General features: G+C 62.2%; 1 protein-coding gene across 1 annotated transcript in view; it reads right to left on the bottom strand.

The window, feature by feature from the left end:
- The window catches only part of PIK3C2B (phosphatidylinositol-4-phosphate 3-kinase catalytic subunit type 2 beta), a 20,794-nt gene extending 17,057 nt beyond the window's left edge, over positions 1-3,737 (bottom strand). Inside the window, exons 1-4 of the mRNA XM_026864099.1 lie at positions 2,754-3,737; positions 994-1,094; positions 716-870; positions 455-575 (exon numbers count right to left, since the gene is read on the bottom strand). Of these exons, the coding sequence (XP_026719900.1) occupies positions 455-575; positions 716-870; positions 994-1,094; positions 2,754-3,665 (1,289 nt within the window). The 5' untranslated portion in view covers positions 3,666-3,737. The remainder of the gene's footprint in view (positions 1-454; positions 576-715; positions 871-993; positions 1,095-2,753) is intronic.
- Positions 3,738-11,520: the final 7,783 nt, after the last annotated feature.

An 11,520-nucleotide genomic window follows, 5' to 3' on the forward strand; every position in this document is an offset into this window, starting at 1 on the left:
CCCCCTCCCCAACGTGTCCCTTTTCAATCTTCTGCAATTTAAACAACAGGCTGGGAGAAGCTGGGCTCTGCCGCTCCGCTCGCTGACACGCTTGTTATTAATATTCCTCCAAAGAGCTTTTTTGGCAGGTCCCGGGTTTTCAGGCCTTTCTCCAGGCACGCGGGGGTCAGCGTGACGGATACCCTGCCACCGGGAAAGATGCTCCCAACATGCTGCTTTTGGCAAGAGCATCGCTGCGGCTCGGGAGTCAGGGAAAGGGAGCAGCGAGGCTCCCGCTGTGCACCCCGGGATCAGCCCCAAGCATCCATCACGCCGGGATCAGCCCTGACCATCCATCTCACCCGGCCAAGGCCACGCATGGGGCGAGCGCGGCCGAGCACGTGAGCCCTGGGTTGTGGGATGAGTGTGTGTGTGTGTGTGTGTGTGTGTGTGTGTCCTCCCCGCCGACACTCACTTCTGCAGGAACTCCTCCAAACCGCAGATCTTGAGCATGAAGTCCTCGACGTCGACGGCGTGCAGCTCGTCGTGCGTGTAGCACAGAGCCTGGTAGATGAGCAGGTCCACGGTGGAGGAGCCTGAGGGGGGAGGAAGCAGCACCATGAGCCTCAGGGATGGTGAGACACCCCCCCTGAGCCTTCACCTGGGGGTTGCTGGGGGTCCCCCCTTGATTGCTGCAAGGGGGAACCTGCTTGGCAGCGCAGCATGGGGCACTTACAGTCGCAGGTGAAGGTGAGGGGCTCCCGCAGACTGTCACACACCACCGTCACCTTCAGGCTGATGCCGTGGCCCAGCTGCTCGGGGCTGAGGTTGACGGCGCTCCACACCAAGCCAGTGAGGGAATAGTCCTTGGTGCTGTAGCCGGAGCGCAGCCTGCGGAGACGGGGATAGGTCAGAGACGTTGCCCTGCTTTACGTTTTACCCCCTACCCCCCTCCGAAACATCTGTTTTGGGGCGTTTTGCAGTGAGATGCTCCAGCCCTAGACGGGTACTTACACATCCAGCATGTGGCAGAAAGCAGCCACCTCCTCATCCCGCTCCTCGGAGACCTCGAAGAGCTCGTAGCCATTGGAGAAGGAGTGCGGCCGGGGGGCAACCTATGGGGCAGAGCACGAGCCCATTAGCTGGCTGCAGCATCTCTGGGGGCCTCCAGCCCACCGCCCACCCGGGACGGGGTCTGCCAGATCCCCCCGTTAGAGCATCGGGCACCGAGAGCCTCTGCTCACCCCGGTGTTGCTGCGGCCGGGGGAAAGGCAGCTCTGCAGCAGCGTGGGGGAAACCTGGGCCAGCGCAGGAGGGGTTCGGGCCAGGCGGGTGCCAGCCAGAGGACACATCACCCATGTCTGCACCGGCACCTTCCCCACAGCTGGGCGAAGGGAGACTTGAGGTCTTGCTGCCCCCAGCCCCCTGCCCACAAAACTGGCCGTTTCCAGGCTGTTTCCAAAAGCCCCAACGGGGAGATCCCCCAGGGATGGGCAGAGATGGACTCGAGGATGCCGCGGGATGGGCAGGGACCGTCCCCAGGCCTCGGGGGTGCTGCAGCAGAGCCCTGCCCATGCCCGGCCCCACATGCCTGGGGGGAGCGGCAGCACCACTGTGCCAGGCTCCCCCCTGCGCCTGGGGGTCCCTGGGCCTCCATCGCTCTTTCCCAGTGAACAATGGCCCCACTGTCAGAGCAATTAACCCAGCCAACAGCTAACGGGAGGCAGAGAAAGGCAGAGAACACAGCAGCCGCTAAAGACAATTTTAATGCTCTTTTATAATTAGTTTCTGGCACTAAGAAAGCCGAGAGTGACTTACGTAGCCCCCGCTAGCAGTCCCCAGCTGCATCCCTTGCTCCCCGGGGAGGGGGGACCCCGCATGGAAGGTGAATTCTCCTGTTATTTATCTCCTCCTCTTGCTGGAGGTGGGAAGACCCGCAGCAGAGCCGGGGCTCTGCCCCTGCAACAGGCACCCTGTTGGGGACAGGGGACCTGGCAGCCTCAGGAGAGAGCCGGTGGCCGCGCCAGCAGCCCCCCGGTGCCCCTGCACGCAGAGGGGAGGTATCCTGCTCGCTGCTCGACGAAGGGAAGAATGGAGCTGGGATCGGAAAGGATGTTGCGAGGCGAACAGGAAAGCGATCGCCTGGCTCTCGGGAGGAGACTCCCGGCTCTTTCCGGAGGATCTTGTGACATTTTGTGAGCTGGCGGGACACGAGCCCGCTGCAAACCACCTGCAGCGTGACCTCTGGAGACCCCAGGAGTGCTCCAGAGCACTCGTGGGCTGTGCCAGCCCCAGGGCCGGGCACTGGGCTTTGGCTGGGGGGTCTGGGCAGTGGCTGGGGTCCGGCAGCGGCTGGGCACGAGGGTGAGGAGAGGAGGCAGCGCTCGGATGGCAGCGCACGGAGCATCCCGCCTGCTCGGCGGCAGCAGGATCATGCCCGGCTGGGACTTGCCCTTCTGCTTGGCTTCCTGGCCCCAGGTCGCCCACCCCAGAGGGTTTTGGCCACAGCTGTAGGACCCCACGCCCCTCGGGGAGCTGCACAATCTGGAAAGGTCTTATTAACCCCAGGGATGGTGTCTCAGCACATGGATGCCTCCGACCGTGGTACAAACAAGACCCTGAGGAGCCTGTAATGGCACAAATAAAACCAACGCAGAGCGAAGGAAATGCAGCAAAGCCACAGGCACCGACAGGCTTGTTTGCACCCTGCTCTCCCCAGCACCTCGGCTCCATCCCAGTCCCACTTCCAAGGAAGGAAAAGAAAAGCCTCTTACCGGATCGATGGAGATCCTGTGGTTCTTGTTTGGCACCAGGTTCTTTCGGTTGCCAAAGCGGGAGACGTATGTCCTGGGGGGGACCTGGGGGGGCATGGTTTTGCTCCGTGCCACTGGCTTGCCACTCGATTCCTTCTCAAAAATGCTCCTGCCCTCCTTCCAGCCACGGGCAGCTTCCCGCAGCACCTCCGACTCGTAGGTGGACTTCAGGTTGAGGCAGGTGATGGCGTCGTTGATGCCGCCGTAGTCGGCAATGCCGTAGGGGTCTTCTTCGGAGATGCGGCGGCCGAGCAGCTTCCCGTGAGCCCGCTCATGGGCCGCCGAGAACATGTTGATGTCCCTGGGCTGGGGTCCTTTGGAGGATGGGGGGGACCCCTTCCCCGAGTGCTGGTTCCCCTCGGAGGAGCTCCAGAGGGGGTGCCGGGGGGGCAGTGGGGGTGGCGAGAGCTTTTTGGGGGAGCTGCCCCCACTGTCGTGGGGTGAGGTGCCATTGAGGGGCTCCCCGAGGAAGTCCCCCCCTGACCCCTCGAAGATGTACAGGTAGTCCCCGGCCAGGGGTCCCTTCAGCCAGGGCTGGGGGTCCGGCTGAGGGGGGCTGGGGCCGGGGGGCGGTCCAGGCACGGGGAGACCCTCAGGCACCATGGGGACGTTGTAGCTGAGCGTGGGGTCGGAGCCGGAGAGGCCACGTGCCGCTTTGATGCCAGCGCAGCCGTTCCTCTCGGCGGGGTTGTCCCAGGAGATGAGGGGCCGGTCTCCCCGCTGCTTGGCCCGGTTCTCCTCCTTGTCCTGCCGCAGGCGGGACAACGCGTCGTACTCCATCTGCAGCGCCTCGGCCAGCGCCAGCTCCTTCCGGCTGATGCCCACCGACTCCAGGGACTTCCAGTGCTCCCCATTGCCGCGCGTGGCGGACATCTCTCCGGGGACTGGGACCTCTTCCTCCCGGGCTCAGGGGTCAGGAGAAAGGCATGCTGCACCGCCGGCCACCTGGGCAGAGGGGAAAGGCAAGGGTTAATGGCTGGGCAAGCCACTAAAATTGGCTAATGAAGGTGGCACAGCCCTTCCTCTCTGCGATGGAAAAAATGAAATATTTAGGGGCTCGGCAATGCGATGGGTTAAATAAAGATTTGGCTGCTGCCCGCCCGGCCAGGACCCTGTGGCCACCAGTCAGGCAGCACAGGCAGGGCTGGCTGGCCCCGCAGCAGCTGCTGGGGCTATTGCTGGAGCCCGACGTATTTCCCCGAGGACAAAATAAGACGCAGAGAGGGGAGGGCAGCGGGGCCAGCGCCTGCAGCTGGGGCTGACTCAACCTGCAACGCCGCTGCCGTGCCCCAGCACAGGCTCCGCAGTGGGGCTGATACCCAGGATGTGGCTCTGAGCTGCCTCACTCATCTCGGAACTGTCACAGCTTTGAGAAGACGACAGCAAAATGAGGGCTTTTGGAAGCAGAAAGGAAAAGATGAGAGAGAGGGGCAAGGAAGGGACGAGGCTCCGTGCCTGTGGGGGAAGAGGAAAGTCAGCAGTGAGGAACCAACCTCCCACGGCTGGTGCCGAGGGTTTTACCTGGCAGCTCGCTGCTCTCTCCCTGTCTGAGGGCCGCTGCAGCCCGTCCCCAAACCCCATTTCAGCAGAGGGAACCGTGCATGGCTCGGGACAGCCGGGAGCCCTCGCTGCTCACCAGCTCCCATCGCTATTCCCAGCACCGACACACCCGGGCTGCTTCAGCGAGCAAGAAGCGGGGCACGGTGATGGGGATGCGGGCGTCACGCTCAGCTCTAATAACCACCAGCATCCTCAGCCCCCTCGAGGGGACCCAGGGGTCCCTCTGAGCCTCCCCGCATCGCCCGGCGTGGCGCAGCCTCCAAACCCAGCGACTCTGCAGCGTTCAGTTGCGCAAGCGGAGAGGGGAAACAGCCGGACTGGAAACCGCTGCCTGGCCCCCGACCAAAACCCGCGGAGGGTGGTGACCGCAGGGGGGGCTCGGCTCGCCACGCTCTCTGGGGAAGGATGTTTCACCTCCTCTTCCCTTCCTAGCAAAATAAATAACGAAGTGGATGTTAAACAGAAGAGTGGAGCGAGCCCAGAGCCCCCGGAGACAGCCAGCACTTGAAATCTCTAGAGCTGAGAGGCAGCTGAGAGTTTTCGGGCTCTGGCCAGGGCTGGCTCACGAGCCTCAGCACGGGGAGGACACGGGACCTGCGTTGCCACCCAGGGCTCTCCTCTGCCCCACACCGCCCGCTCTGCGCTGCGCAGGGCTCTGGGTAACGCTCGGATTAAGGGCAAAAGGGTGCAACCACCCCTTCCCGGTGATTTTTGTTGGAAAGCGCTGCTGGGACATCGCTGAACCCGAGGACCTTCCTTCAAAACCCTTAACCACGAAGTGCAGGAGCAGGGAGAGGACTGGCAGACCCCGCCGCTGCCTGCCCTGACCCCCCATAATGGAGGAGACCACCTGGCATGACACGTGCCCCCCACATTCCACCCCATGGCACAGGGTAACCACCTCCAGCCTGGGCTATGCCAGTGACCACCCTCTGTCAGCAGCACCCAGCACCCAGCGGAGCATCACCATTGTCACCAGGCTGGTCCCCACCGTCCCCTCCCAGCCTGGTTGGTGATTATCACCCACAGCAGCCCCCCCAGACCCACCACCACGCACAAACGGGCCCTTCTGACCCCGGGACCAGATGGCTGCTAATCAGCCCGGCCCTGGCAGCAAACACATTTCCTGCAAGTGAGGTGGGTTTGAGCCCCTCGCCAGCACGGGTCCCCTCTTGCCCTCCCCAACACCAGGCTGGCTGGGGATCTCACTCAACCCAGCTTTTTTGTGCTTTCTAACTGGAAAAGTGGCTTCAGGGGTTGGGGGGACACAGGCTGGAAGTATTCCCTTCCCCGGCATTTCAGTCTCTGCTGGCTGCTGTGGGCTTTTCCTGGAAAAATAGAAATCCCAAAAGCTGGCAGTCCCGGGCTTCTGGAAGCTGAACAAAGAAAATCTGCTTTTAGCCCAAAAGCAATAAAATCAAACCGATTTTTGTGGCTGACAAAGCCACAAAGCCATTCTCGTCTCCAAGAGAAGCATCTGCATCTTGCTGACGTTTTGAGCAGAGAAACACTCCCGCCCGGTCAAGCCGAGGCTCCCGCGTGTGCTGGTGAGATGCAGACGGACCCACACCGGGGCAGCAGCCCCAAACCTGAGCAGGGGGGGCACCATCAGAGTGGCTAGGACATGGGGATGGGGAGGCTCAGCCCGCACCGGGCACAGCAACCAGCTGGAGAAAAGCCACGCAGAAGGGAGCTGCGTGTGACCCGGGGGATGTCACCTCGCTGGGGACACCACGAGCATCCCTAAGCAGGTGGCTCAGCCCCTTCCCTCCTGAGTCCGCAAGGCAATGCAAACCCACATGGAAGAGCCCCAAAATTCTCCCGGTCGTTCTCCAAGTCCTCGGCCAGGAGCAGGACTGATGCTCAACCAGTGCCTCAGTGCCGCTGCCAGGTCCTGCTCTCCAGGGTTTGGTTTTCCACCGAACACCTCTCTGCCCCCAGCAGCCTCTTACAAAAATTACCCAGGACTGTGAGCCCCCAGTTAGGTCTCAGCCCAGGAGCTCCTGAGGAGCAGAGACAAGCAGGTTTTTTTCCTCTTTAAAATGCTACTAGTAATAACATAGGGATAATTTTCTGACTTTAAATTTCCTGGCATTTGCCACGGTCACGTCAGCCTCAGGAGACCCATCCAGCCTGGGATCCCACCTTTCGGAGAAAAGCTGTGCTGAGTTACTGTGGCTGCAGCACACGGCTCGGCTGGAGGCACACGGGAGGGAAAACCACTTGTCCACTGGAAACCCTTTGCCCTAAGCCTAGAAATAGGGTCAAACACAGTTTTCTTCACAGCGTGCACCAGCACGGCCCCGTAAGGGAGGCTGCAGCCTTGCAGGGAGCCACGCACAGGCACCACACCCCCCCCGTGTAACCCACCAAGAACCGCGGCCACATCAGCGGAGCGCAGGGACGTTTCCCCATGGATGCACGGCCCAGGTGTGTGAAGCCAACCTCTTCCCAGGGACAGCCCTCGAGAACATCAGTGCTGAGCCCAGAGGGCAACAAAACCAGCTCCAAATCCTCTTCTGGGAACCTCTCGTGTTTTTTAACGCCATTTCAGAGCATCTGCTGGTTGCAGCACAGCCCCTTGTGTGGTTCTCAGCGTCAGCACCCGCTGCAGCCGTGGCTGGAGAAGCCAAAGCTCTTGTCCCGTGGGCTCTGAGCAAACCTGCCCTTCGAGGACACATTTTCTTCGCTCTGGTCTCTCCCCCGGGGCCAGCTGCTGCCTGCCCAACACCTCCCCGGGCTCTGCACACCCTGGGGAACGCACCCAGGGTGGGCAGAAAAGGGAGGCTTGGGGGGAGGCTTTCACGCCTGTGTGCTGGCAGATCCCCCCCACATACTCTGGAGATGATTTCTCAAATACCAGAACAGTGGGATCCACCCAGGAGCAGCCCAGCCCGAGGGAAGCCTGAGGTCCTCCCTGCCAAGGGTTCAGGGGCACCGTTAGCCCCCTCACCACCCACCCCTCCAAAAAAAAAAATCCCTCCACCCCAGCCAGTCCTGCTCTGCGGTTACTCTTGGGGACACCCTTTCTGCAGGGCTCTGGGGCTCCCCATGGGGCTGTCCCTGTCCCCACACCCAGCATCAGTGGGACAGGGAGGGACGATCCCAGCCTTTCTGCCAAGAGCTGAGCATCAGGCTGGGAGGAGGAGGACGAGGAGGACCAGGGCAGGCTGGGGGGGACCCGTGGGGGAGCTCAGCACCGCCTGCAGCCACCCCATACCCGCCCCTGCTCCTGGCAGCTGAGCAGCACCTGCTCTGCGCGGGGAGGGACGAGGGAAGCCGAGCAGAAAATCATCCTAAGGGATCCCACGGCGGAGCAAACGCCGCAGCCGGCCCTACCTCCCCGTGACCGGGGATGGGAGCCCGGGGCAGAGCCCCTGCGGATGGCGGGGGCTCGCTGCGCACCCCCAGCTCACCCCATCCCTCCCTCCCTCCCTTCCCCCTCGCAGGCAGCTGCGTTGGGAGCAGATAGAAAGGTCTGAAGCATCTGGGAAGACATCAAACATCTGAGGTCGAGGAAGCAAAGCGGGCCCCGGAGGGGCACCTCCCCGGGGTGTGGGAGCCGGGGATGGAGGTTATGCCTATCAGGGGAGACAATTCACACCCATTTATAATCCGGTGGAGGGAGGAGCGGCCGTGAGAAGGATAAAGCATCAGCCTTCACCTCTGGGGCTGCGGGTCCATCCATCCATCCTGCTGCTCCCGCTGAACGGGGCGAGCTGCCGTGTTCCCAGCCGCCGGAGCAGCCCCTGCCTGGCCAGGAGGATGGTGGGGAGTTCCCTGCCTTGGGGACACGGATCCTGCTCCTGGCTGCGTTCCCCAGCCACGTGTCATCGCTCCCGCTGCGAGTCACAGCACATTGTGGGGTGACAAAGGTCCCCGGACACACTGGACCCCGGGGCTGTCCTCCAGTAGCAAGGATGCTCCTACATCTGCGAGGCAGAGCCAGCTCCTTGTCCCATAGCATGAGGGGGGGGGGGCAGCTTCCCAGGACCCCGTATCAGCTTCAGCACCCCCCAAAGCAGGCAGGACCCAGCTCCCCCTGCTCCAGAAGAAACGATCTGGTCTCTATTCTCCTCTTCCCCTCCAAAACAGGAGGGAAATGGAGCCTTTTGGGACCTCCTGAGCAACGTCATGACCGAGGAAAGCCCTCTGGGTGGGTCTCCAGGTGGCGTTTCGACAAGAGGCAAAATGCAGGATTTTCATCCGTTTGGAACCGCAGCTCCAGAAAAGGAACCTGGTCTCAGAGGTCATTGCAAAATGAATCACAGAATCATCCAGGTTGGAAAAGAGCTTGAAGATCATCTAGTTCAATCATTAACCTCACACTGATCGTTCTCAGCTCCACCAGATCCCTCAGCGCTAGGTTAACCCAAAACCAAACCCCAGAGCGTTTCATTCCTGGAGCCACGCTCAACGCTGCTGAAACACCACCCGTCACCCCAAACCCCAGCAAAATCAACACTCTGGAAGTGCTTGTAGTGAAAATGGTGCGATTCTCCACAAAAACTGATCCCAGCAGACATTTGTAGGCGTCTATTTGTATCCCCCAGTTTTGCAGACAAAAAAAACCTGAACTCCAAAAGCTGAGGGGCTGCGCTCCCGGGGGCTTCCAGGGTGGGTTTGGAGCTGGTTCCCCCCACCAAGGGCTGACTCCGGCATTTCTCAGCAGGGTGGTAGGAAGAGCCTGGAACTCATTCCTGTCACCCAGGATCCAGCTCCACAGCCGGGGTCCCTGGGCCAGGCTCCAGCCCCGCTTCACTGCCGAGGAGCCACCCTCACCGTGGGCTGGGCACGAAAGACGCGGCTCCTTCCACGCACCCCGAAGCCTCCCATCGCCAGGGCAGACCCCCAACACTCACCACGGCAACGTGAAGACCTGCAGGATCTGGACAGTTTGTAACGTGCAGGAAAATAAAATCAGGCCCACACTGAGCTGAGCAAACACCTTGAAAACACCCAGAGCCTCTCGCTTCCAACCTGTTGACTTATGGTGGGAGGAGTTTCTTCCTCTTCAAGGCGATACGTCTCCTATTAATAGCAGAGCAAAGTCCAGTCTGGTCCAAGCTCTCTGGAGGAGGCAGGATGTGGAGCTGGCTGATGCCAAAGGCTTTTCCATCATTTTTCTACGTATTTCCACCCTCGGGAGGAAATCCTGCGCTGGGAAAATGGGTCGGGTTCGGACGGGAAAGCCCCCAACCTGGGGCAGCCGAAGGAGGGAGCTCTGCAGAGGCAGCACCCAGAGCCTTACGTGGCCATGGGACATGGTGGGGGGCAACGGGGCGTCCCAGCCAGGAGTGGGGCAGGAGGCAACCTGGGGTGGGGTATGTCAGACCCCCCCGTTTGCAGCGAGGTGCGACAGCCACACGCTCGGCTGCACAGGAGATGCTGAACCTCACCCAGCACCTGCGAAGCGATGGGTGTGCGGGGAGAAGCGAGGGTGGGACCCTTCCGCAAAGCCACCCACCGCTGCCCCCCACCCTCCCAGCTCCCACCGGGCAGCTCTGAGCCCCACAGCAGCTCAAGACACCCCACACCTCCTCCTGCTCCCCAGCCCCGGGGCACACCCGCGGTCGGACTTTCCAAATGACTCAACCCTCGCTGCTCCAGCACCCAGCACCCATCCCCAGGGCCAGGTTTTCTCGGTGCTCAGCCTCCCCCGGGGGATGCTGGCGGTCAGGATCTCCCCAACACGGCAGCTCTGGCGCTCGGTTCCTATGCAAATCTCAGCTTCCTCTGCGGCGAGCACCCGGCGCGGTGTGGCTGGCTGCGCGACGGCGTGGGTGTACGGGCACCCAGCTGCACGCCGGCAGCGATCCTGCGTGGGGGGGCTCAGCTGGGCGAGGAGGGGCTGAACCCCCGTAGACATTCAAGGAGAGATGAGCAACGTAAAGCACGACACCTCCCCACCCTCAGCATCAGCACCCAGGAAAAGGGTCCTCCCCGGTGGGGTGGGATGGATCCTGCTGCTGGAATTGTGGGTGTATCCACGCCAGGGCTGTTCCCTGCTCTCACGGGGCTCCCCCCCAAGTCCAGATGCTCCCGCAGCCAAACCAGTGGGGGCTCAGAGGACACGCAGCAGCCAGGGTGTACCCCCCCTCCCTGCTCACAGCACCCTGTTGGGGCGCAGGGGGCCTGGCTGCTCCCACACTGGTCTGCAGTGGGAACCAACTCCTTAGGCCGCTCAGCCCCCAGGATTTGTAGGTGGTGGGAGGGAGTCGCAGCCCAAGGATGCACCAGGCACAGGCCAGACACACGCAGCTCCCCCAGAGCGTCCGACACGCAGGGAAACACCTCGCTCGGGACGGGGCCGTGGATGCTGCCGCTGTTACAATCCCCACGGTCCCTTCCCATGGCTCAGGACCGTGGGGACCCCGGCCTCAGAGGCACCCCAGCCTCAGAGGGACCCCGGCCTCTGAGGGACCCCGGCCTTGGAGGGACCCCAGCCTCAGAGGCACCCCAGCCTCAGAGAGACCCCGGCCTTTGAGGGACCCCGTCCTTGGAGGGACCCCAGCCTCGCGCACACATCCCCTGCCCCGCAGCCCAGGGTGTCGGGGTGCTCTGGCTGTATGCACCCCCTCAGCACCAGCACAGGGAGCACCTACCCACACTGCAGCACACGGGGAGAGCTGGCGCCCGGCTGCTGGGCTGGAAAGGGCTTCGGGCTCCCGGCCTTCACTTGGAATTCAGGAGGGTGCTCCCAAGGCGAGGTGGGGCAGGCGCCTCGCCGGGGCGGTTAGCCTGGGAGAGCCGGGTGCCACATTTGCCAGGCAGGTTTCCCTCACCCCCGCTACACCCTCTTAAGGAGAAAAAGATTGATTTTTCTTGCTCACACTATTGCTAGTTCACCCCGGCCCGGATCCTATGAACAATTACATTCCTGCTTGGCCTTCTACACATGAATAGCTGCGGTTAAGTCGATGTATCTCCTCCGCTTAGGGGTAATAGCTGGCGTATCTCTGGAGTTTACTGTTAAATACACGCAGGAGCATTTCTGCAAGTTCAGGACCCAGAGCGGGGACCGCAGGAGCAGGGGGAGCCGCGCAGCATCCTCAGAAACGCTTCTGCCCCCACGCCCCGCACCTAGAGCCCACGCCTGCCCCGTGGCTTCGGTGGGAACGAGCTGACCCTTCCCGGCCGCACCGGAGCGCTGGTCTGTCCCCATCCC

Source organism: Athene cunicularia (assembly GCF_003259725.1).
Source record: "Athene cunicularia isolate RWA chromosome 26 unlocalized genomic scaffold, athCun1 chr26_part1, whole genome shotgun sequence".
NCBI classification, from domain to species: domain Eukaryota; kingdom Metazoa; phylum Chordata; class Aves; order Strigiformes; family Strigidae; genus Athene; species Athene cunicularia.